This window comes from Urocitellus parryii, chromosome 4 (genome assembly GCF_045843805.1).
Source record: "Urocitellus parryii isolate mUroPar1 chromosome 4, mUroPar1.hap1, whole genome shotgun sequence".
Taxonomy (NCBI): Eukaryota; Metazoa; Chordata; class Mammalia; order Rodentia; family Sciuridae; genus Urocitellus; species Urocitellus parryii.
Genome location: NC_135534.1, coordinates 67,462,210 through 67,488,432, shown reverse-complemented (window position 1 = coordinate 67,488,432; position 26,223 = coordinate 67,462,210). Strand labels below are relative to the sequence as shown.

General features: G+C 55.2%; 1 protein-coding gene across 4 annotated transcripts in view; it reads right to left on the bottom strand.

The window, feature by feature from the left end:
- Myo7a (myosin VIIA) overlaps nucleotides 1–18,625 on the bottom strand; it is a 61,043-nt gene extending 42,418 nt beyond the window's left edge. For 3 of the 4 annotated variants that reach the window (XM_026387272.2, XM_077797631.1, XM_026387273.2), the window contains exons 1-12: nucleotides 18,515–18,625; nucleotides 14,220–14,372; nucleotides 7,466–7,650; nucleotides 6,888–7,009; nucleotides 6,676–6,818; nucleotides 6,312–6,425; nucleotides 5,132–5,285; nucleotides 4,125–4,201; nucleotides 3,379–3,498; nucleotides 2,655–2,797; nucleotides 1,628–1,838; nucleotides 1,014–1,149 (exon numbers count right to left, since the gene is read on the bottom strand). In XM_026387272.2, the coding sequence (XP_026243057.2) occupies nucleotides 1,014–1,149; nucleotides 1,628–1,838; nucleotides 2,655–2,797; nucleotides 3,379–3,498; nucleotides 4,125–4,201; nucleotides 5,132–5,285; nucleotides 6,312–6,425; nucleotides 6,676–6,818; nucleotides 6,888–7,009; nucleotides 7,466–7,650; nucleotides 14,220–14,372; nucleotides 18,515–18,613 (1,657 nt within the window). In that variant the 5' untranslated portion in view covers nucleotides 18,614–18,625. Of the gene's footprint in view, nucleotides 1–1,013; nucleotides 1,150–1,627; nucleotides 1,839–2,654; nucleotides 2,798–3,378; nucleotides 3,499–4,124; nucleotides 4,202–5,131; nucleotides 5,286–6,311; nucleotides 6,426–6,675; nucleotides 6,819–6,887; nucleotides 7,010–7,465; nucleotides 7,651–9,476; nucleotides 9,495–14,219; nucleotides 14,373–18,514 lie in introns of all 4 variants that reach the window. The other variant, XM_026387271.2, reaches the window with a different exon arrangement.
- Nucleotides 18,626–26,223: the final 7,598 nt, after the last annotated feature.

Genomic DNA, 26,223 nt, shown 5'->3' with positions numbered 1-26,223 from the left:
AGACCATGTGTGTGCATCCTTTTCAATTCTCACACTGGGTCTTGTCGCTGGAGAGTCTAGTGGGTAAGGGGCTGTTTCTAGGCCTGATTTTGGGACTAAGAGGCTGTGCCATGACATGTCAAGACAGTCAACCCGCCTTCTGAGCCTGTCTCCTCATATACACAAAAGAACATAGAGCCCTTCCCAAAGAATTGAAAGCAGGGACTCAGATACTCGTACACCAATGTTCACAGCAGCATTATGCACACACATATTCATTAACAGAGGAACACATCAGCAAAATGTGGTGGAGCCATTCCCTGGAATATTATCCACCATAAAAATGAAGAAAATCTATGCGGGCTGCAACATGGATGAACCCACTGTGCTAAGTGAAATGAGCCAGATGCAAAAAGAAAAATATTGCTGGGTGCATTGGTACATGCCTGTAATCCCAGCAACTTGGGAGGCTGAGGCAGGAGGATCGCAAGTTTGACAGCAACTTAGTAAGACCCGTCTCAAAATAGAAAAATAAAATAAATAAGGATGGTTGGGGATGTAGCTCAGTGACAGAGCACCCTTGGGCTCAATCTTCAGTACCAAAAAAAAAAAAAAAAGGATAAATATTGTGGGAGTCCACTTAGGTGCTCAGAATGGTCAAATTCATGGACACAGAAAGTAGAGGGAGATGATGAGGGGTGGGGTGGGGGAAGGACGGAGCTGTTGATAATAGGGGCAAAGCTCTGTGTAGGTGACAGAAAGGTCCAGAAAGTAGATGGTGGTAAGGATGGCCCAATATTGTAAATGTGCCTAATCCCACTGAATTGGTAAATTTCATATTACATATATATATATACTTTACCACAATTTTAAAATATATTAAAAAAGAAAACTCTGGAAAAACAAAGAGCACTGAGCCCCACTTTTTCTAAGGTCCCCTCCCTCCCTCTCTGTATCCCAGGACCCTGAGGCCTCTCTCCTGGGTAGGATTTGGGGACACAGGCAGACGCAGACACCCTGGAGCCTGCCCACACCTTGGGTTTCGTAGTAGACTATGCCTGCAAAGTGATTGATGCCAAACTGGGTCTCGTGGTTGTTCTTGGGGGGCACGTAGTTGGTGTTGAGCTTGTGCTGTGAGTTCAGCTTGTACAGCATGGTGGTGTCCGTGCCCTGCAGGGACAGAAGGACCGCTGAGAGCCACCCTCCCTCCCCAGGCCCTGCTCCCTCTAAGCCCGTGGATGCACGCCCTTCTTGTGTCTTTATACCCCACTCGGGAGCTTGGGGACCTCTGCCTCCTGTCTGTGAAATGGGTGCTTTGGAACCCTACAATCTTAAAAGAACATTCCAGAACATCTCTTCCTGGGATTAAAATCCTGAGAGCTACCTCCCTTCTCCTCCCTGACTCCAAGACATAGTCTGTGTCTTGAACATCTATCCTGCACCAACTGTGTGCTTGGATTTTTGTTGTCTGGCCGGGGACCCAGGGGACAGTGGGTGATTCCCACACGTCAGGCGACTCTACTGGAGTTGACCCGAGCCACCCTGAGAGGCAGGTGTCATGAGTCCCATGTTACAGATGAGGAAAGCTGAGGCTCAGAGTGGGGAAGGGACCTGCCCGCTCTCCGGGACCCCGTGGGCTGTGGCCCACCTTGGGGAACTTGCTCTCTTCATCAATGAGGGAGATGATGTTCATGGGCTTGTTGGCGATCATGTCCAGGGCGTCCTGGTTGTCGGTGAACTCGATGTGCAGCCAGTCGATGCTCTCCAGGTCGTACTCCTCCTGCTCCAGCTTGAACACGTGCCGCACGAAGAACTGCTGCAAGTGCTCGTTGGCAAAGTTGATGCACAGCTGCTCGAAGCTGCGGGGACACGGAAGAGGACACTGTGAGGGGGTGGAGGGGGTGTCATTCAGGCCCCGGCCCTGCCACCCAGTGGCTGCTCTGCCTCGATCTGCAGCAAGGTGCTCCTGTCAGGGCCTCTGGGGCCTCCAAGGCGAGGCTGGATTGTCAAGGCCACCCCTCCACCTGCAGTGGAGGATGCTGAGGCCCAGCAAGGGCAAAGGGCTTGCCTAAGGTCAAATGACAGGTAAGACTTCAGATCAGGTCCATGGAGAGGCCTGTCAGAGCACCCAAGAGCGGGGAGCCAAGGTGCTGGGGAGGTGGACCATAAAGTGTCATCGAGAGGTGCGAGGGGGCTGAAAGGCTGGCAAGCAGAGCCTCGAGTGCTGACACAGCCAGGGCCACACAGCTAGGCAGTGGGCCAGAGCTGGCTGTCCCCAGTCCCACTTGTGCCACCTTGTGCCCCTTTCATGGCTCTCAAGAGGTACAGGTCCCCAAGGGTGGCTGGGACCCTGGCACTCAAGCTTGGTTCAGCTTCACCTGTTTCAAGGCACCCTGCAGCTTGGACACTGGGTGGTCAGCAGTGGCTATGGGGCCTGGGGACCAGAGGCTACCTCCTGCGTCCAGGACCATGTGAGGGCTTTCCCCCACCACCTGGGCTGGCCTCAGCTGACCCTGGGGAGGAAAGGGAGGGAAGAAAGACCTCCACATGACCAAAGTCAAAATTTCCAAGAGCCTGGATCCTCATCCATGTGGTTTGACGGGAGCAACAGGATAGTTCTCATATCCATGTTCCCAAAGAAACCCCTCCTCCCTCAGCAGAGTCCCACAAGATACCTGTTCACAGTAAAGTTCTCGAACCCAAAGATGTCGAGGAGGCCGATGGACCGGCGGGAGTTCTTCACTTCCTGGGAGGGAGGCTTGTAGATCGCCACGTTGATCTTGTCCACGATCCACACAAAGAGCCGTCCATAGATGCCCTGAAAGGTGGCCACACCAGTCGCACCTCCCCTCTGGGGACAGCAGGCTTCTGGACCTATGTGGCCTTGCCCCACCCTGGCTGTGGAATGACCTGCTGTTTGAAAGCCCCAGGCCCCTCCTCACACTGTTCCCCCACTCCCTCCTGCTGGGACAATTCCCCCCCCCCCAAGAGAGCCTTCCCCAGCCCAGCAGGCTGGAAAGAACTCCTCCAGGCGCCCACCTCTCCGTCCATCTGTCTCCCCAGAGCCTGGGGGACTTGGTGAGGGGCAAGAATGTGAATAGAAATAGGGAGGACTCGGGGCAGGTCAGGTGGGCCCATGTATTCTGCAAAGACCAAAGAAAGCGTCCCCTGGATGGGAAAGCTGACCAAAGCAGGCTCAGGGTCTAGGGCCTGAGGGGGGAGCTGAAAGGCCCCAGGAGCACAGTAGCCACCTCTGATGGGATATATGGACATGTGGGACTCAGAGGGAGGCGGGTGGTGCCAGCCTGGTCTCCAGCCCAGGGCAGGTGGGGAGCGAGGCCAGCTATGAGGACTCCCCCGTCCTGCCCACCAATAACCCAGCCTCCACAAAGGGCCCACCTTGACAAAGGCGTCTCGCACATCCAGCGCCTGCTCCATGCTGAGCGGGGTGGACACGGTCTCCCCACGGGTGATGAGGGTGCGGCTTGTCAGGCAGCTCATTAAGTCTGGAGGGTTCACCTGGTGCAGACACGCAGGTGCTCACCTGCCACCCGTCTCTCCCCCACCCACAGCTGGACTGCCCTCCCCCTTCCCACCAGCCTGTCCCAAAATGTTCCCTCCACTAGGAATGCCCTTCCCCATGGCCTCAGCCAAATGCTTCCACCATCAAAACTACCCAGATGCTGCCTGGAAGGACTTTCTCTCCCTGATGGTCCCTCTCAACCCATCAGCATGTTACCTGTCCCTTTTAGGACCAGCCCCCCAGCTCTGGCTTTATTTATCCCAGTTTCCCAGCCCAGGTGATAAGTGCCTGCTGAGCATGACAGATGGCACTGATGCACTAGGGCCCTTGACCCAGAAATGCAGACTGAGAGCCCAGGATGCAAGAAGGACACACAGGCTCACACGGCCCAGAGCATCACAGGGCCCCCAGCCCAGGCCTCCTGGCCCCCACAGCGTCCTAGGCTGGATCTGCTCCCTGGGACCCAATCCCTGAACACATCTGGTTCTCAGTGTTGAGCCTAAACAACCCTCCCAACCAGGGGCTCCGACAACCTGGTTCCCACATCCCAGCCGCCAAGCTCCAAGTCAACACTGTCTTCAGAGGGACAGGAGCAGGAGTGGCTACGAGGCCAGGCACTGACCTCCAGCAGTGAAGCAGCTGTGGTCAGCGACGGGGAGAAGAGGACCTCACAGGCGTCCAGGTTTTCAAATGTGCGGGCTACGGGCAGCAAAGGAAGCAGTGTCGGGCAGGAAGGACTGGCAGAGGGAACAAGAGGACAGTCCTAGGAGGACCAAGCTGCCACAACTACCCTCAGGCACCTGCCCTGTCCCCAGAGGGCAGCAGTACCATGACTAAGTGCTTCTCTGGGTCAATGTTTGTTTGATGAGTGTTCTTACCAAGAGCCTGTGGGCACCATAAGGGTAGGCACCCTGCATGCTAGCACCTGGCACCTGCCTGGCATCTACGCAGCAGAGAGCAGCTGCACCTCTCCACCTCCACCCCACGCTTCCAGAGCATCAGCCTCAAGACCTTTGGCCACAAGACCTTTGCACATGCTCTTCCCTCTGCCTGATGCACCCTTTCTCTTCATCTTTCAAGATTCACAAATGCTGACGGCCTTCATGCTGAGAACATTCATTCATGGAATGAATTTCCTAGAGCTTCTACTGTGCCCAGGACCCATACTGGGCACCAGGGGAAGAGCAGAATGGGAGTCAGTGCCTGCCTCAGGGGACCATCTCCTCTCCAGGTGTAGTGATACCCAGGGAGGGTCAGATATGTGAGCTTGTTCCCTTCCCCGGTCTTCTTCCTTTCAGAAAATGGTTAGTTGGTCACTCATACTTCAGTAGGAACTAGTTCAAAGATTTATTCTCTAAGACATTTAACTGTAAAGAAGAAACCAAGTGGGGAAGGGGTCTTAAAAGGCCATGGTCGACTCCTAATATAACTTCACCTGTATCCCACCGTGGTGGGATTTCTCATAGTGCTGCCACACCTAAGGCTGGTGTCAGGGCCGCAGAGCTCTCCAAATCTCCCAAACCTCCGTCCCAAAGAGCGTACTCACTGGCACAGAAACCATACCACCAATAGCCCACGGGCAGCCAGGTGCCATGCCGTGGCACAGGGCTGGGCACCACGCAGCCTCACCCTCGTATTGCAGGTTGCCCAGGTGCAGGATGGCAGCCAGGAGCTTGGAGATCTCCCAGTTCTCCGTGTCGGTGAACATGAGCACCTTCATGGCGGAACGGATGTTGGCGTACTCCTGGCTGTCCACCCGGCCCTCACAGGTTATGCAGTTACCCTGGGGGGCAAAGGGGAGAGTGGAGAGCAGGAGGGCATCAGGGGGACCACGGGGACCCAGGAGGCAGCACCTGAGCAGAAGGGTCGCTTCTGCCAGACCAGCCCAGGGCTCGTGCCCCGACTCCTCCAAGTGAGCACCAAGTCTAGAAAGTCTAGAAATTTCCTGCCTGGGCTTGACGAGAACACACTTCCCACAAGTGAGAGGAGCCAGGTCACAGATTCCAGGCCTGCCCCTGTCACCTGCCCAGCACTCACAGCACCAGGCCCTACCATGCTTCCTGTCAGTGGCTTGATGTCTTCCCCGGTGGGAGAGGGAAGGGATCTGCAGGTGGACTTTGCCCCTTGCTGTGTGTGTCCAAGTGTGTCTAGAAGGCCTGTCACTCCACAGCACACACATACCTCAGGTGCTGGAGCCACACTCATATCCCTGTGGCCTGGCCAGGCTCTCCCCAGGGATGTGCACATGGCCCCCAGGTCCCCCACCCCATGCTGGGTGGCAGTGATGGCCCCAAGGCCCACTTCTCCTTGGTGTCCAGACAGCAGCAAGAAGCTGGCACCGGACCCTGTCACCAGCAAGCTCTCAAGGCTGAGGCCTCTGCAGCCAGCTCCTTGCAATCCTGGGGTACCTGGCAGAGGGCCCTGTCCTCACGTCCTCAAAGACAACACATAGCTCATGTGCATGGCCAGGTCCGTATGCAGACCTCTTCAACTGCGTGGACACGTGGGTGCATATGTCCATGTGTCCCTGCATTGGGGTCTGTGTGTAAGAGCCTGCCTGTGGTAAGGATTCATTGAGATGTAAGAGCAAGCTGGCATGTGTTCAGAGGGGGACAGGCTATGGCATAGACAAGCCCAGATAGGCTGGGGCAGGTCAGGGGACAGGAGAAGGTCCACATGGAAGTTCCTACCACCAGGCCTGGGGCTGGGGGCTGTGTGGGTGTGGTCTGGATCTGCCCCCACCTCACTCTGACAGGTGTCCCCTCCTGGGACAAGTGTCCCCTCCCCAGGGTGCCTGCCTGGGACTCACCATGGCCAGGTAGTTGTAGTCAGTGGCCTGGCCCAGGCCCAGCTTCTTCTTCTGCTCCTGGCTCATGCCGGCCAGCATGCAGTAGAACACGTGGTAGTTCCTCTCATCCGGGGCCTGCAGCGTGGGCAGAGGTGAGGGGGCCGGAGGAGGCCATCAGGAAACAGAAGGTCCAAGAGGGGAAAGAGGGTAAGCATGATTCACTATTTTAGCAAGTGGCTGTACCGGGGAGCTGGGGCTTCCACAGTGCAGCAGTACAGGGAGGTGAGCACCTGCCAGAGATGGGCAGATGGTGTGTGTCCACCCACAGAGGCTGGGGTTCTGTGCCAAGGAAGGACCTAGTCTGATCCTGCACCCCAGGGCCCACCTGGCGACAGACACGCGACTTCTCCAGCAGGTACTGCTCAATCTTGGCGCCCTCAATGGCGCCACGAGTGTTGAAGTGGATGTCGATATACTTCCCGAAGCGGCTCGAGTTGTCGTTGCGGATGGTCTTGGCGTTCCCAAATGCTGTGGGTGGGTAGAGGTCATGGGCAAGGCCGACCCATCCCCACCCCATCCTCCGAGCCCTGGTCTTACCTTCCAAGATGGGGGTGGCCTCCAGGACCTGCTGCTCGATCCAGGAGTGCTGCCCACTGATAGCTGCCAGGAACTGCAGGATCAGCTTTGTGCTCTCCGTCTTCCCTGCGCCAGACTCCCCACTGCAGAGGAGGGGGAGGCGGGCCAGGCCTCAGCCCAGGCTGAGACAGGCAGCAACCCTATCTGTGCTATGACTGACAGCTGGACTCTCCAGGGCTGGGGAGGGCTAAAGGAGACCAGGGCTCTGCCATGCCCACCAGCAACCCTCCATCCCTGCATTCAGACACATCCTCCCAACTCCACCTGCGCTTGCCACAAGCTCAGCACACATTAGCGGCTCAGTCAAAGCCTTGGCCTTTTATTCTCTGCCCAAGAGAAAAAGGGAATCTGAGATTTCAACTAAGCATACAGGAGCCGTCAGTAGGGGGCAGGACTGGCTTTAAAAGCTAGCGTGGGCTTGGGTAGCATTAATGGAGATGTAAGACCTGGGAAAAGGGAGGAGATTCTCTGTGCTATATGCAATGGTTCCTGAGGCATTCTGTGGCATTTCCTACGACTGCGGAGAGGAGGCTGCCCACCTGATGATGCAGCACTGGTCACGGCTGTTGCGCTTCATGCTGAAGTAGCAATTGTCAGCGATGGCAAAGATGTGGGGGGGCATCTCCCCAATCTTCTTGTTGGTGTACTGGCGGATGTGCTCTGGAGAGTAGATGGAGAGCAGCTGGTAGGGGTTCACAGCCACCAGGATGGAGCCTGTGTACGTCTGCGGGCAACAAGTCAGGGTGAGCTCTCAAAGTCGGACTCTAGACTGACTTCAGAAAGCTCCAGCTCTGCCTGCTCCGTCCAGAAGGAAGAGCACTGGCTCTGGAGCTCCACAGACCTGGGTAGGGTCCTGCCTTCTTAGGAGCAGGGGCAGGGCCTTCAAGCTAGCTGTGGGCCTGAAGACTGTCCAGTCTAGCCTTCTAGACTAGCAAAATGACATGTGACAACTTTATGAAGATTAAGGGAGTTTTTTTGTGTGTGATCCTAGAGACTGAACCAGGGGCTTCATACATGCAAAGGAAGTACTCCACCACTGAGCTGCATCACCATGATTTTTGAGACAAGGTCTTGCTAAGTAGCCCAGGCTGGCCTTGAAATTAAGATCCTCCTGTTTCAGCCTCCCAAGCAGCTAGGATTATTATGCCGTGCCTGGAGAGATGATATATTTTAATATTTACAGCACACAGTAGGTACACCTTAAATATTGGCTCCCAACTTTACCTCCAAGCCCTGAAACCATACTTTTGGAGTGAAATTAATAAATTGGGGGCTGGGGATGTGGCTCAAGCGGTAACACGCTCACCTGGCATGTGTGGGGCACTGGGTTCGATCCTCAGCACCATATAAAAATAAAATAAAGATGTTGTGTCCACCGAAAACTAAAAAATAAATATTAAAAAATTCTCTCTCTCTCTCTCTCTTAAAAAAAAAAAGAAAAAGAAAAGAAATTAATAAATTGGACCTTGTCCAGAGGGGAGACAGGGTGGATGTGGAAAAGGGAAATAAGTCAAAAAGAGCTGAAGGATCTGGGCACTATAATGTCAGTTACTTGGGAGGCTGAGATAGGAGGACTGCAAGTTCAAGGCCATGTAGGCAACTGAGTGAGACCCCGTCTCAACATAAAATTCTAAAAAAGGACTGAGGATGTAGCTCCATGGTAAAGCACAAGACCTGGGTTCAATCCCCAGAACTGAAAAGAAAAATAAATACATAGAAGGGCGGAAGGGGCTGAGATGTGTGGCTGGGGGCCTGTTCTCTGCAGCACTGCTCCAGGGCCGAGGGAGCCTCTGTGCTCGGGGGACAGAGCACCTCCATCTGTTAGGTGGCATAGGCACAGGGCCAGCCTTCTGGCAGTTCTCTCTACGAGGACACTCTGTGGGTGCGTGGATTGCCCACCCATAGGCAAGATTCCCCATTATGAGCATGGGCCCTGCCACAGGAGGGACAGCAGGGCCTGGCCCCTGCTATCAGAGCAGGGAGAGGCGTTCAGGGGCTGACCCTCCCTATTCCCACCCAAATCTAAAGCTTGAAAAGGTCAGGCCCAGCCTGTGATTGGTGATGGATGTATTGACATTCAAGACCTGGAGAAGCTGAAGAAAAGCGTGTCCCTATAGGAGAGGAGACAGCCTAGCCTGTCCCCACCCCCTCACAGGGCTTAGTGACACCAGAGCTGCCACCATGCTCCAGCAGCCTCAATGAGGCCATACGAGGAAAGCCAGGCTCCCAGCTTCTCAGGCCAGGGTAAAGCCCACCCTGGGCCAGGGGAGGCTGTGCCAGGCAATCCTGACCCATTTCCAGGCCTGGCTCTGACCCCCAGACCAGGAGCTCTGGCCAGACACACCCTTCTCCCGGCCCAGGGCTCCCCTTTCCCACCAAGCCTCATCCAAGCAGCCCCAGCCAGAAGCAGGGACACGCAGTGCTGACTCCCCGTAGCAGAGCCAGGCAGGAGGAGAGGGGGCGGGGAGCAGGAGGCAGAGGGGGGCCAGGGAGCAGCCAGGCCAAGTGAACAAGCCCAAAGAGCCTCAGGGGTCTCTGCGTCACACTCACCCGCCCTCCACAGTTGGTCTGAGGTTGCAAAGCACCCGGAGCAGGAGAAAATGGGACCGGTCAGTGGGAAACAGGAGAGCAGGGCATTCTCCATGGACAATGCTCCCGTGGCCAGGCCGGGCTGACGGACCAGGTGGGGACCTCGGCCACCTCCCTCTACAACCCAGTCCTGCCCAGCTATGGGAGGCAGCTAGAGGGACCTCCAGGTGGGGAACCTGCCTAGGAAGAACCGGCCACAGAGGACATGCCCAGGGCAACCCCTGCTCTGCTCATCTGTAAACCAGCACCCCCTCTCAGTCTGCCGTAAAGACTAAAGGACAAGGATTCAGCCTTGCCAGGAGCCTGGGACACGAGCACCAGCTTGCTATTACTTCCTGCTCATACGGGCTGCTCCTCCATTCAGCCGTCACCACGGGCAGGAGGCTGACTCCCGCTGTCTCCCCACAGCCCTGGGGAGGCTGAGCCATGGGAGCTCACCTGCAGCTCCTGGGTTCCTCAAGGTGGGGGTTGGGGGGCCCTGAAAGCCACAGGACTCGCCAGTGGGTATCAAGCACAGAGGCAAGAGGCATGGAAGGGCATGACATTTGGGAGGTCTGTTGGAAAAGGTCACCCTGGCAGCCGTGAGGGACAAACAGCGGTCACCAAGAATGGAGGCAGATACCCTTTCAGACCTAATGAGCCAGATAGTGACCCTGAGAGGCTCGGTAGCCAAGTTTAGGACAGGGACGGTGATGAGAAAGGGACAGGGAGGCACTGAGACACCATGAAGAAACTTCCTGGGCCAGGGCTTGACCCTCTTCTCCTGCTCATGGCTCCTGTGGTCCTCTTCTGGACCTAGGGCCCTTTGTTCCCCCGCCTCCTGAGGTCCCCATTGGATGTTCAGCAGCATGTCAGCACCCGAACTCCCCCTTCCCTCCACTGGCTCCCCCTCAACCCCCCAATGCGCCCACAGAGCCTCCTCCCCCTCCGTCCAGGGCAGGGACCTAGGAGGCCCCAGAACCTTCTGCCCCCTCCCCCTCCTTCCTGGCGAAGGCCACCCTCATTCCCAGCAGTCCACAGTGGGGGTCCTCCGGCTCCCACACTTGTCCCTGCCGTCCCTCTCTGTCCCACTCAGAGCCTGGGTGGGGTGGGCTTTGAAAAGATCTGACCATGTTTTCCATCCAGCGGTTTCCCACAGCCTCGGGGCAAAGTCCACTTCCCTTCCCTGCCCACAGGGCCCCAAGCCCTGGCCCCTGCTCCCACCGCTGCTGCTGCTGGGAGGCCTCCCTGTTAAACCCTGGGGCCAGGAACGCACTTCCCACGCCCTTCACCCCGCTAATTCCTTCTTATCCCTCCGTCCAAGCTGACATGACACCTCCTCCAGGAAACAGCAGTCCTGTGACCCGTCTTGCCCCACACAGTCCCTTCAGTTCACGTCCCTGACACCTCCATTGTTCTGGTTCAAGGCCTCTGTCCCCAGTGCCTGGCACCACGCAGGTCACACAGGACATGCTCAGCAGTGTTTGCTGAGTGGCTGAAAGCGTGACTATTTTAATGTGCCGAGTGGACAGCATTAACTGCTGTCCCCAGAAACTAGCAGGGAGGGGCTTCAGCACCCTGAGGCAGCCCTCGCCACACTTCAGGGAGGGGCCCCAAGGTGGCTAACAGCAAGGCGGCCAAGAGTGTAAAGGGGCATTCTCTTTCTGTGTAGAAGGAAATGAAAACTTACACACACACTCACACACACACACACACTCACACACACACACCACACGCACACTCACACACACTCACTCACACCACAGTCACACTCACACACACACTCACACCACACGCACACTCACACACTCTCACACACACACTCACGCACACTCATGCACACTCACACCACATGCACACTCACGCACACTCACACCACACACACACACTCACACGCACACTCACACACACACTCACACACTCACATACCACACGCACACACACACTCTCACACACACAAACACACACTCACACCACACGCACACTCACACACACTCTCACACACTCACACACACTCACACACACACTCTCACACACACACTCACTCGTAGTCTTTCGGGGGATCAGTATGAAGTCAGTAGCAGTGGTTCTCTATGGGTCAGAAGGAAAACTCTGTTTTGTAGCACGTGTAACCATTTAAAAATACACACTCACACCTCTTTCCTCAGTAAGGAGGACCCCCCCCCTCGCAGGAGAGCAAGGACAACCAATCAGCAGTAAGACCCTCTTGGGACGCGGACTCCACAGGTCCTGCTCCATCACCCCTTGTTCCCAGGAGGCCACTGGAGGTGAATTCTTTATTTTCAGATGGAGAATGGAAGCTTCCAGAAGGAGAGAGACTGGCCAAGGTCACCCAGCAGCTCATAGGGGGTGGGTGAACGAGGGTCACTGGCGCTAACCCCTGCATTGCCTTCTCCACGTAGGCTCCCCCATCCCCCAGGAACACATCCGTGGGACCTACAGAGCTGGCAGCAGGTGGTGGGAAGAGAGCAGGAGGCCTGGCCGCAGCTGGCCCTGAGACCCTGGCCCCCTCTGAAGGTCCAGGGCAGCAGAGAGTTAAGGGCCAAGACCTTCTTGCTCCAGGAATAAAACCTGCTCCATGGAGCACTGGAGGAAATACTATTCCCAAGCCAAGGACTCAGTGCATGTGGTCCCTAAGAGCCCCAAGTCCTGGGCAGAGACCAGGCATCTCTATGTGGCAGAAATCAATTCCACCTCCTGCTCCCCTCTTCTGGAAAGTCCCCAGGACTGCCACCCTGGGCACCCCTCCATAGCAGGTGGCAGGTCCTGGAGACAAGGGTGTTCCCTGGGACTCAAACACCTACCCAGAATCACAGGGGCACTGTCCCCACATAAGAGCCCATGGTGCCCAGGAAGGCTAAGACTGGATGGCCAGGGACTCCCCTAGGGCTACTTGCCAAGGCTGGACCCAGCCTCCCACCTCCAAGTCAGGGCTGCAGCCTCTGCTCAGCATCAAGGACTCCTGGGCTTCCACCAACTCCGCCATCTATTCCCCATAGGACTGAGGGGTGACCCTTGGCTCTGGGACCATCAAGTCAGGGCTGCTAGGTGTCCTCCAAGGGCCCGCCCCTCTTCTGGGATGCTCAGGGTTGATCTGTGGCCGGGAAAGCCCCAGGCAGATAGGAACAGCATCCACCCAGCTTCCTCTGTGAGCAGTGAGGTAACCTGAAGAAATCCCTAGTGCACGGGGCTACGACAGGGTAACTCAATCCATGAAGTGACGGGGTTGCCATGGGTAGGGACAGGTCCAGTTTCTGGGTAGGCAACAGCCCGGATGCTTCTTTACAGCCCTGCTCTTCTGTATCCACCAAGATACAAAACCACAGACTCAGCAAGGTGCGGCATCCTCCACGCACCTCCGGACCCAGAGTCTCAGGCCCTGGGATGAGCCAAGATGCACCTTTCTGAGAGCCATGGCTGGGTTCCCTGGCCAGAGCCCTATTCAAGCACGGGGCTTGCTCACCTCCTCTGAGCTCCCCCAACTCCACCCAGAGGGGAGCTCTGAAAGGTGCCTGCTAGGAACTGTTCTTTGGTGTAGTAATGGGGATTGCATCCAGGGGTACTCAACCACTGAGCTCAACCACTTGAGAATCTCTAAACCTCTGGAATTACTTTCTTTGATCCCTAGTCAGCTCATTCAAGGACAGGATATCCCTGATGTCCAGGCTGACCTCTGCGGCTGCAGCTAATTCTATTACCACCTTTCCCCAGTTTCACAAGCAAGAGTCACTGACTCTAGTCAGGCTGGTGCCTCCCCTGTACCCCGCCTTCCCTCAAGACTCTGTGTCTGCCTGTTCCTGGATGCGGCCTACTTACTCCTCTCCTGGAGAGGAGCTGATTCTCCTGTAAAATCCCTGAAACACACCCTAGAACCTCCTGCTCTAAGCCATGGGTCAGCCGGATCCCTGACAGGGACGACTCCCATCATCCCCTGTTGCTCCCGTGTGAAGGAGGCCCTGAGCTCCTCCTGGTAGGAGTGGGCATGGGGTCAGGCCTCAGCACACGGGCAGTTGTGGAGCATCCATCAGCTCTGACAGGCGCCTCCTCTGACAGGCAGGTGGACAGGCAGGCACCCCACTCATCTATCACCTGGCCCAGGCCTGACTGATGGCCACAGAGAGCTCCAGGAACCTCCGGTGGCCACTTGCCCTCCAGGGACAAGAGAAAGGGGCCCTTAATAATTTTTACCAACATAAAGTGTTCCTGTGATCAAAAAGCCTGAAAACCTGTAGACTCAGTGATCTCCAGGGCCTGGTCTTGCAGTTCTCTAGCCCACCCCGTTGATCAGGGCTGTCCCAGCTCAGTTATCCTTGGGGAAGGGAGGGAGGGCTGGTGTGAATATCCAGGTTTTGAGGCCCTCCTCCTCCCTCCAAAGGGTACAAACTCCTTAGTCAGCCTCCCCTGATCTTGAGGAGCCAGTGTTAGTCCCACAGCAAACATCCAAGAGAGCCCCAGCTCCCCAGATCCTGGACAACATGCTAAGCCTGTCACTGACCAGGCCTGGCCACCCAGTGGTGTCAAGGCACACAAAGGCACCTGCGCCTAGAGTGTAATCTGCCCTTCTTCCAGCCACAGAGCCCACCAGCAAGGCCTGGGAGGACGACGAGCCTCAGACCAAGTGGCTACAGGCAGAGTCCCTGTCCTGTCCTAGGAGCCTGGGTCCCTGGGCAAGTGTTGGGCTGGAGTGGGCCATGGCGTACTCACGTAGATGAGGTGGTCCCTGTAGCGGATGAGCAGGTTGCGCAGGATACCGGCCTCGTTGAGGTCCCCCAGACGGATCATGTCCTCCACACCGTGGACTGAGGTGGGATGCATGGGCTTGATGTGTGTGGCATTCTGCGGGGAGATCCAGTGTTCCTGCAGGAGGGACAGTCCTTGGGGTCAGCTTATTTGCCTGGGCCCAGGCTGCGTGCTGCTTAGGAAGAGGCCCTGGAGGAGCTGAAGCCTGGGGTCTGTGGGCCTGCTGTGGGAGTTGGGGGGCAAACACCGTCAGTTCTCACAGGTTTGAGTCTTAGCATGGCTACTGCCTGTCCCACTCCTTAAGGCAGCTCTTCTTCCTCTTAAGGGGTTATCTCTAGACCTAAGAGGTAAGCAGGACAGGGACTTTAGTCCCTCCAGACAGTTGTCATTAAAGGGACCAGATTCCCTCTGGTCGCTTTGCAGGACAGAGTGGAATGTGTAATAATTGGATTTATACAGACTTGGCTTCAAATCCAGACTCTGGTAAACAAATACATAAAAGTAATTTCAGATAGTGCCAACAATAAACTGAGGGGCACTTGTGATAGAGAACTGCAGAGGGAGCTACTTTAGATGGGGTGGTCAGGGGTCCCCTCAGGTGGCATTGAGCTAAGATCTGAGTGAAGACAAAGAGATCTCTGTAAAAAGATGGCAGGAGGGAATGTCAGGCCCGGGGAGCAGTAAAAACAGCGCCTCTGAGGCTTGTGTAGGTGCAGCAGGTTCAAGGGAAAACTAGGGGGCAGGGCAGTAGCAGTGGCAATGACAGAAGTGGACCCACTGGGATATATTTCACCAGTCTTGCTGATGACCTATGTGGAGCAAGGGGAGAACTTTCCATTCCCGAGAGCAGGAGTGGAAACATGCAGGGGGCCTTCCGGGCTCTCCCCTGCAATACCCCGCGATGCCAGGAGGTGGCAGACGAGTGCACCCAAGAGGCTCATCAGCTCTCTACAGTTTGCAAAAGGCTGGTTTCCCAGGGGGCTAGGAGCTGCCCTCCCTGGGGTCTCCAGCACATTGTCCTCACATTTACAGACCCTGCATGAAACAAGAGCCTGACCTATGCTCTATGTGTGGCCACGGCCTGAGGAGAGCCCTACAGACCTCCTATTCCATGGAACCACACAGGAACCTGACTACTGTGGGGAAAAGGAACCTCTCTGCCACCTCCCAACTGAGGTGATGCCTGTCATGTCTTACCCCACCTGCACCTCCTCTGGCTCTTCTCTGGCATAAGGAACCCCATTATCTAGACATTAGAAGAAATCTGGGCAACACATCCCCGCCCCCCAGTCACCCAGTCCTGCCCATTCAACCCTCTAAACCCTCAAGCCCCTGCCTGGGCCCACCTCTTGGGACAGAGTGGTGGCCTGCTTGAGGCACTCAGAGGGATCAGGGCAGGGCCAGGCAGAGCCCTCCCTGGCATTTCGTGGCCCTTCCAGGGAAGGAGCATTTAACCTGAGTCAGGCCCTCAAGCAGCCTCCCTGAGTCACCAGGGGGCCAAGTGGTGAGGTCAGAGAATCCATCAGAACTTTCCAGTCCCCTGTGGAACATTCTTCTCCAGGCACCCTATTTCTTGATAAAGGCTGATCCATTTGGAAAACTCCCTTTGCCTATCTTCTCTGCCTGACTTGGTCCCAGGCCTTGGAGTGGGCCAGAGGGAAAGGGCTCCTGGGCCAGCTCTCTGCCCCGCAGCATCTCCCCAGGACAGCTCAGCCAGAGGCCAAGAAAGAGCCCAGTCATGCGTGCCCTGGAGGTTCACGCACCTCACCCCCTGGAGCTTCTACCTCGAGTGGGAATGGGGATACGATGCCTTCTTCCTGGGGCTGTGGGGAGCACTGACCGACCTAATGGCCAGGCTTCTCCATGCAGAACTGGGCCTGGCAAATGCTAGCCCTGGGGATTAGCCCTCGAATGCTTTTTGTTTTATAAAGACCCCGTGTGCTCCCTGTTCCTCACAACATCCTGTTGAGAATCACAGCCCCTGTTCTCCAGTGACAAGTCAGAGTCCAGAGCCTGCGGTGTGGGAGGACGCCCTGCAGAGGCCCACAGCCCTCAGCGCAAGGTCCACTGCCCCCACGGCTCTGGCCAAAGTACAACCAGGTTACCATCAAGGCTGGGCCCTAAGGGAATGTCAGAGAGACAGAGACAGGACAGAGAGACAGAGACAGTGAAACAGAGACCGAGAGGGCCAGAGAGTGAGACAGTGACAGGGAGACAGAGAGAGAGACTTCGGGAGACAGAGACACACAGAGAGAGGGAGAGAAAGAGAGAGAGCATGGGCAACTCCAAGGGTCAGGGTGTGATTGGCAAAGAGCTGGCCTGGAACTGAACTTGGAAGACAGGTCTTCTGCAGAGGAGAGGAAGGAGCATGCACAAGCTGCAGGAGTGGCTAGGACAGAGGGGGCCCTGGGGTTCCAGTGAGGACTAGACCCATAACCTGTCACACATCCTTCTCAAGAGCCTCCCCTGGGCACGTGCCCTGCTGGGCTCTGGGGAACCAAATGTGACTTGCAGGGTCCTTGTTTCCACGTTGCTGGGGTCTGTGGGAGCCCAAAGACGTAAAGAACAATGGCCTATTGGGGGAGGGGGCACAGAAAGAAGGGTCCAGACCCCCTGAGACCCTGTGCCACTGAGGCAAACCCCAGCTCCCTCACCTGGTACCCCCTGCCAGCCAGCTGTGCCCCTCCCCCTCTTATGGCTCCCACTCAGGGCCTTGGTGGGGGAGGGGAAGAGGGGACCTTCAGGATCAGGTGACACAGGTCACGGGACACCATCTGACGTGCAACCTGACCCAGGTGAAATTCAAGCCTGCAGAGTCCCAGTCCCCACCCTCAGGCTCAGGTGGGTTCAGGGCCGGTCTCCCTGACAGCAGAGCCGTGCTCCCTGCTGCTGTGACTACAGCCTCACTGTGGCTTCCTAGAGGGATGACACGGCTGGCCCTCTGGTTCTAGAGCCCAGGGGACAAAAGCATGGTAAACAGAAACTGAGTCCAATCGTTGTGGCTGTGTGCCGGCAGGGGAGACGCAGGCATAGAGGCCTCCAGCCACGTCACTAGCTGTGCAACAAGGCAGGGGTCCCCCTCTGTGCCTCAGTTTCTCCATAGAATAGTCGCTGCCCACCCTGCCCTTCCCAGATGCCACGAGGACCCAAAGACAGAGCATGCATCAAAGGGCTCTGTAAGCCCTTGAAGACCTAAAGGGCAGCTGGGGTGGCCCTGCCCACTCCATGGATAGGACCTCCCTGGGCCTCCTGAGCCTCCAGGAGCCTCCACTCCACAGATAGGACCCCTGAGTCCTTTCCCTGGCGGAGCCTCCTGTTCCTCTTGGTCCTGACTGTCCCCCCTCAGGCTAGGAGGCTAAGCCGGTGTCTCAGGCAAAGCACTGGAAACGATACAAGTTATCATAAGTCGAATTCCCTTGCGTCCTTCGTGTCCTTGCTAAGCTGCAACGGTGCACTCTGCATCCCATCTACATGTCCCCATGCCACCTACACGTCCCCCAAGCCACCTACACATGCCAGCGCTGTACTTGAGCACACAGATCAGAGGCCCAAGGGTGTCCCTGTGGCTCCTGAATAGGCCACCCACCTTCTCCAGGGAAGGCCCTACTTCAGACCTGCCCCACTAGCACCGCCTATCACACTTCTCTCTCCCGTGTCCCTTTCCTTCTGGGCCAGGACAGGTCGAGGGTGGATCTTTTCCAGGGATTCCCAGGGCAGCCTCAAGGAGGACAAGTTCACCTGGTGCCACGACCCGAGAGCGAGATTCTAGGCGTTTCCCCACCGACCGGAGCTGTCCTGAGGTGCTCTGCTGCGGCCTCCCTATGGGCAGCTGCACTGGGACACATTCACTGTTACCCCATCTTACAGAGAGACACTGAGGTTCAGAAGAGAAGGAGCCGTGACCAGGGTCGCACAGTTAGTAAATAGGCAGCAGGGTTCGAATCCAGTCTGTCTGACCTTGAAGCACCCCTGCCCCCCCCCCGGGGGGGGGCGTTTTCTGCCCCCACCCCTCACCCCAGTCCCCGGCCGGAGAGGAAGGAAGAGCTGTGGAGATGGAAAGGGCAGCCGGGCAGGGGGAGTCCCCTCCTGCTGGAAAGGAGGAGAGCACTCCATGGGGTGGGTGCCTGAGAGGCAGAAGGGGGCACAGGCACTGCCTCTGTGCCCCATGACTACGTCGGGAAGCGGCTACTTCCCGGGCCCTGCCTCGGGACACTGATCAGCCTGTGTCGCATGGGCAGGTGGAGGGAGGGGCGACTCACGTTGCCTTCATCGTCCACCACCTGGATCTGCCCAGAGTCACAGAGCTTCACCACCGCCCCGATGGGCACGTCAAACTCCTGCCCGGATCTCAGGTCCATCCACACATAGTCCCCCTGGGGAGAGAGAGAATCCCAGGACGGCTGAGCAGGAGGCGAACCAGACAGCCCTTCCAGGATGCCCCCAAGCCCACACCCACCACCAGAAGAGGGAGGATGGGGAACCATGCCTGCTGGAAACGCCTGGTGCCAGGCCCTGGGCTGGAGCTTGGGTCGTGCCATCGCCTCTCCTCTGGGGCAGCCATTATTCTCCCCACTTCACCGAAGAATGAGCAGACGCTCAGAGAGGGAGAACAGCACACAGCAGGGCTCTAGCCCTGGCCCGTCCAAAGCCCGGCTCCCCCATGGTTCTGCCCGCTACATGAGTATGAGGGACTGGGGGAGTTTAGGCACAAACACCAAGCCACCCAAGTACAACGTCTCTGTCCAAGGAGTGATGTCAGGGACCCAAGGCTGCAGGGCCCATCTCTCCAGGGTCAAGTCTCACCATCCTAGTAACAGTTTCCTCTCAGTACACTCCCTGTGCCCAGCCTGGGATAAGAGACAGCCACATTGTCTCCTGGCTCGTGGGAAGAGCCCCAGCCTTGAGGGACACTGTGTCACTTTTGTGTCCCCTGCAGCATCTGGCCTACGGCCTGGCTCTCAGCACCTACTGAAGGCTCACAGAGGCCAAACAACCGCATTCAGCACTGATGTGTTCGACAGGCGTGTATCTCTCGAACACCTGCTGTGTCCAAGGCACTAACTGGCCTAACCTTGGGGGTGGCGCAGTGACAACGGAATCTACTTTCTAGTTGAAGAAGACAGAAAATAAATAACAGAGCACATTTATTAACATAGTCCCTTTGGACATTGGTGAGTGCTTCCCAGGGAGTTACCATGCCAACGGCAGAGTCAGGCAGCCACCCTGAGCCTCAGGAGCCAATGAGGCCGCTCTGCAGAGGAAATCTTGGAGCTGAGATCTGAGAAGCAGGAGCCAAAGAAAGGGCAGGGGAGTCATCTGGACAGAGGGAGGTGGGAAGGAACAACAAGGAGGTGTGGCAACAGGGGCTGAGGAAGAGATGAAGGTCAGAGTGGACCAGGCCCAGAAATACCAAGGTCTTTGCTGACTTTGGGGTGAAAGATTAGATTTTATTCTAATCCTAATAAAAGTACTCTTTTGGGGGGTGTTTTCTCAGGTGTGTGGGAGAACTTAGACATCCTAATAAAAATGTAACTTCATAACGAGCAGCAATTACAAACAACACTGATGAAACTGATTCTGGGTGACCCAGAGGTGGCCCAGTGGGAACGGCTCCGGGCCAGGCTCTGCTAGCTGATCTCTGAGCCTCAGTCTTCTCATCCCTCTTTGAGTCCAAGGTCAGTTCACGATTCTTTCAGTCTCCTGATCCCATCAGAAATTTGCTTCTCTGGGACAGGAGTCAGGGCATGTTAGGGAACGGCGAACCCAAAACCCAAGCTTCCTCTCAGAATGTCCGAGAGCATGGAGGGGCTCCGGAGCCGGGGAGACCCTGGTCTACCAGGCATCAGCTGCAGGACTGGGGCTCTGGGGTGCTTCCCAGAGCTGCCCCTTCCATCCTCCAGGGCCCTGAGCTTCCTACCCCACCAGCGACTGCTCCTCCCAAGGCTGCCTACCCCCACCTCTGCCTGCCCTACCCCTGCTGGGTCTCCTCCACCAGCTGCCCCTGCAGGCTGCTCTCCTGTCCAGGGCAGGGGACAGGCCCAGGCTGCAAAGAAATGAGTGGGAACCAGGGCAGGCCCCAGGTCACACAGGGCCTTGTGAGCCACAGACAGGAGTTGGACCTTCTTCTAATTTATGACAAGAAGCCATGGGGAAATGTCAGGATAGATTGACATTCAAAATCCCACCCTGGCTGCTGGGTGAGGAGTGGAGTAACCCCTGGGGCTCCACAGAGGGTGGGCTGGGCCTCTCCCACCCAGGGGAGGCTGGTCCAAGCCTCCCATTTGTGACTCCCCAGAGCCAAGCACAGCAGAAGCCTCAGAGAGGAGTGAGTGTGTGGAAGTGAGAGGGTGTGAGAGCCAGGGAGAGTGGGCCCGGGAGGAGGGAGAGCAGCCCGCCTGGCAGCAGCTGGACGCTCCCCTGGCCTTCGTGAATTGTCCTCATGCTGAGCACTCAGCCTCTACTTCATCTCTCAAGAGTCGAAAATGTGCCCAAGTTCATACAGTGGCTTTGTGGTAGGGCCAGGACTGAGGCCCAGGCCCCAGAGACTCCAGACCCAGTGCTCCTTCCTGACATCCCCTGGGCCCAGCCCTGAGCACAAGAGAAAGCACTGACAGGGTCCTTGGCCTTGGGTGACTCATGGGCCCAAAGGAAAGCTGACAACAGGTTGAGGACAGCTAAAGTAACCTGTGTCCCTTGGCCCAGCAAACAGAAAAGATGGTTCCCACTGAAGGAACACAGGAAAATAATAATGATAGTAAAATAACTGAAACAAGGGGCTAGGATTGTGGCTCAGCAGTAGAGCACTCGCCTCGCACGTCTGAGGCCCTGGGTTCCATCCTCAGCACCACATAAAAATAAATAAATAAAATAAGGGCACTGTGTCCAACTACAACTTAAAAATATATATATATCTGAAACAAGCAGGAAATGGAGAATCTGAGAGGCTGAGCCAGGTACTCAGAGTCACACAGCAAGCAAAAATGACTAGACTCTTCTAACCTCAGGCTGTCACTAGAAGATTTCTGCTCCAGGTCAGAGCTTGAAGGAGAAATTTAAAATGGTAACTCAGAGGCTTCAGGGGGAATTCTGAGACCACAGGACATCTGGGGTGTGATCCCAGGGCCAGCCCTGGAATCAGCATGTAGCCAGGAAGTAAGGGTTCCCATTTTATAGATGAGGAAACCGAGGTCCAAAGAGAAAAGGGAACCTGGCTCAGACACTCATCAAACCAGTGAGATAAGCCTATTAGCCTCTGGAAAACAGAGCCTGAACCAAAAATAGGGTGGGAGGGAATCACTAGTTGAGTGGGGGAAGGGAAGGAGGAAGACAGGAAAGAAAACCAAGTTTAACTGAGGGCAGGAGGGCAGCAAGGAAGGAGACCTGGGCTCTAGGTCTAATCCCACAACCCTCCCATCCCTGTGGCCAGTGCCCGGGCCACCATGATGGCATCTGGTGCACAACTTCATGCACTGTGAGAGGCACCCCTCCGGGAACCTCACCTTGAAGTGATATCCCATTTATGACGAGGCACATGCCTCAGTGTGGCTAACTTGGGCCAAGTGCCAGCTTTCCTGATGTCAAAAGGATGGCTGGAGCAGAGAGCCCCCTAGGACCCCACCAGCTCCGCAGGATCTCAGTCTCCGAGTGATAACTTCCTAGAATGAGTCTAAATATTCTCAAGGGTACTCCAAAACCCAGTGGGGCCTACCCCTGGAAAAGCCAGCACACCGTCACAGTAGGTTCTAATTTCAGTTCTGCCACTGATGCTGTGTGACTTTGGGTAAGTCATTCAGTCTCTCTGGACCTCACTTTCATCAGACTTCAAATGGAAGGAATTGATGAATGCAAAGAGAGGCTTGCAGACCGGGCTGTCCTTGCTCCCCTCCTTCTCCCTGGCCAGTCTGGGATCAATATGAACTCCCACAGGGCCTGAGCACTTTCTGCCTTTCCCTCCTTCCGGGGCTTGGGGCTCAGTCCCTGTTTGCCAAATGTGGACACCTGAATGTGGACTCCCAGCCCCCACCACATGTCTCCCTTATCAGCCTGGGCCACTGGTTTTCTCAGCCCCATTTCACAGGTGGGAAGGGAGATCTAAGTGTCTAGCCAGAGGCACCCATGAGTACAGCGCAGTGTCCAGTTGCTAACCTTTAAATAGAGGGGACCGGAAGGCTGGCAGTCAGCCAATGGGTAATCAGATGGCTAAGGTCCTTCTGTGCACCTGGGGACAGTCCCTGCTCTGGATCCCAGCAAAAGCTGGTAAATCTTTAGCCCATCTGGATCCCCCCACCCCCCACCTTCTTCGGTGACCAACTTTCCAGATGGCGCCGAGGGAGGCTGCCTTGGGCCGGGTTCCTGCTGGGGTCCGGGTGTCAGGGATCCCAGGCAGCACCCTAGGGCTGTCGACCTTCCTCACGCCCCGGGGCTTTGTGACCCTACGCCTTCCCGGCTTCTGCCCCGCGGGGACACTGAGGCCGTTGCCCTCCCCGCCGGCCTGGGTCTCACCGGCAGGACGGCCAAGGTCTTGAGCGCCTGGTTCAGGTGGCGCACCAGCGCCCACTTGCCCGGCTGCGGGGCGCGCGCCTCTCCGGGGTCAGCGGGGCTGCCGGGGGCCTCCATGGCGCCGAGGGTCTGGTGGCGGCGGCGGCACCGATCGGGCTCCCTAATTCACCTAATCCCCTGCGCGCTGCCGGGGAACCCTAAACCGGGCCATCTGCCGCGGGCCCATGGCAACGGCGGCTTAGGTGACGCCCGCCCGCGGCGGGAACGGGGAGGGGGCGCTCGCCGCCCGGACCCCTCCCATCTCCGCGACCCTGGCACCTCCACCTGCAGGGCTTCCAGGTGGCTTCTCCAGGGCTGCAGAGCCTAGCCTGGGGGCCCCGGGGGACTTGGCACCTGGAACCGCACGCACCCTCGGGGCAGTTTTGGAGAAAAATCAGTATTTTCCCCCTGCAGGGATGTTCTTGAATAGAACTCAGACTAAAGGGAGGGTGGCCTGTGACTCGCTGGCTACCTCTGGAGACTGAAAACGGATAAAAATCAGTCTTCAGGGGCACCTTTGTGGGGAAAGGCCCGGAAGAGCCAGTGTCTGGTCCTCCTCACCTGGCCCCTGGTCAGCTCTTGAGGGATTCCAGCCCAAGGAAGAGCCACTGAGGCCTGGTGCCGGGGCCCCTGGGTTCCCCAGGACACTGAGCCACCAGATAGTTCAGAGATCACCCACAGTGGGTGATCCACACAGGACTGGGCACCTGCCTCCAGTCCATGCTAGGTGGTGAGCCAGAGGTCACTAACTTGGCCTGGAAGGCCCAGGCCGGGTCACTCCCAGGTGACGCCTCCTTCTGGCCTCTCTCTGCTTATCTTTGCCCTCTTCCCTCCATTCTTCCTTTATTCCTTCTCTTCTCTCTTGTGTCCATTTTTGACCTTCAGCTCTGGACTCCTGGAAGCACAGCTGCTCCCCCAGCAAACAGCAGTAGGGAGTAGAGCAGGGAAAGGGCAGGGAAAGGGCAAGGAAGGAGGCAGTGGTGCCTCATGGCTCAGGGCTGCCGGGGAGAGGCCTCCTTCCCTGCCCTTAGTCATAGCGAGCAGGGCTCTTCCCCCAGCACAAAGCTGACTGACCACAGTGACCCTCACCCCTTCCTGCACTCTCTCCAGGATCCACCTTTCCAGATAGGTCCTTTCCCAGCCAAGCCCTGAACACCTGTCCCTGCCCACCTGCCCCTGGACTTCACTGGGACAGGGACCAGCTCCTCAGACACAAAGGACTGCTGGTGGTGGACTCAGAGCACTTTCCACCTGTCCATAAAATCATCCTTCACTGAGCTCAGGTTCAGAGCAAAGCACAGAGGATACCGTCCACAAGACAAGTCCTCAGAGCTCCCTGCCTGGGGGGGGAGGACAGACCCAAACCCAAATAAGGCTGGTACCACCCGGTAGGAGAAATTAAGACAATTCTAGATAATTAAATGCAGAGGGAGTTTGTCACTAGTCAACCTGTCTTATACAAAATGCTACAAATAGAAGGACATGGAAGGACAATAAAACAAACAAATAGATTTAAAAAAATGGACAGATGACTTCAATAGGCATTTCTCTGAAGAAAATATACAGACAAGAAGCACATGAAAGATAGTCAATATCACTAATCTTTCTTTTTTTAATAGAGAGAGAGAGAATGAATTTTTTAAATATTTATTTTTTAGTTTTCGGCGGACACAACATCTTTGTTTGTATGCGGTGCTGAGGATCAAACCTGGGTCGCATGCATGCCAGGCGAGCACGCTACCGCTTGAGCCACATCCCCAGCCCCAACATCACTAATCTTAAAGGAGATGTAAATCAAAGTTATAATGAAATGCCCCTCTATGCTCATTAGGGTGTGTATATCAAAAATCAGAAAATAAATATTGTCTAGGATGTGGAAGAATCGAAACTCTTATTGCTGCTGCAGAAATATAAAATAGTTCAGCCACCATGGGAAAAAAATTAAAATAGAATTATTATATGATCCAGCAATTCTAGTTCTGGACATATACTCAGAGGAATTGAAAGCAGGTCTCAAAGAAGTATTTGTGCACCTATATTCACAGCAGCACTGTTCACATGAGCTAAAACAGGGAAACAACCACGGTGCCCTTTCATGGGTGACTAAGTATGCAAGATGTGGTATATTGATTCCATAGAATATTATTCAGCCTTAAAAAGGAAGGAATCTTGTCATGTGCTACAACATGGATGAACCTTGAGGAAATTATGCTAACTGAATTAAGCCGTCACAAACAGACAAATACTGTGCTATTCCACTGATGTGAGACACCTAGAGTAGTCACAGTCATAGAGACAGAAAGTAGAAGGGACATGGCCAGGAGCTGGGTTAGGGAAAAAAATAAAGTGTTATTCCTTAATGGACAGAAATACAGTATTACAGATAAAAAGGATTAGGGAGATGGATGATGGCAATAGCTACCACAACATTATGAATATTTGTAATACCATGGAACTGTGCATGTGAAAAGGGTTAAGACAGTAAATTTTGTTATGTATATTTACAAAAATGAAAAATTGGAAAAAAAATCATAAAATAATAGACAGTAAGTCAAAACCATATGAAGAAAAAAAAGGAACACTAGTAAGGATAACCATAGAGTAAAGTTGAAAGTCAGAGCCGGGCATGGTGGTGCATGCTTAGAACTGCAGAGACTCAGGAGGCTGAGGCAGGAGGATTGCAAGTTCAAGACCAGACTCAGCAACATAGTGAGACCTTGTTTCAAAATAAAATAAAAAGGGATGGGATGTAGTTCAGTTGTAGAATGCCCCTTGGTCCTTCCCCAGTTCCAGAAAAATAAAAACAAACAATTTATAAAGAAGGGGAGGGCTGGGGATGTGGCTCAAGTGGTAGTGCAATCACCTAGCATGCATGAGGCACTGGTTTTGATCCTCAGCACCACATAAAAATAAAATAAAGATATTATGTCCACCTAAAACTAAAAAATAAATATTAAAAAATATATTTTTTTAAAAAAGGGGGAAAAGCCTGGAGAAATGGCGCATACTTTAATCCCTGCCACTTGGGAGCTGAGGCAAGAGGATCACAAGTTCAAAGCCAGCCTGGGAAACTTAGCTAGGCCCTGTCTCAAGAAATAAATAAAAATTAATTAATTAATTAATTAATTAATTTAAAAAAGAAAGAAACTTCACAGAAGAGGAAATGAGGAAGGAATCAAAGCCAGGTATAGTGGTATATTTCTGTAATCCTAGCAACTTGGAAGGCTGAGGCAGGAGGATCACAAGTTCAAAACCAGCTTCCACAAATTTAAGGCCATCTTTGGCAACTTAGCAAGACCTGTCTCAAAATAAAAGTAAAAAGAGCTGGGGATATTACTTAGTGGTAGAGCACCCTGGGTTCAGTCCACAGTACCAAAAAGAACAAAAAAAAAAAAAAAAAAAAAAAAAAGGAGAGAGAAGAGAATTAAAA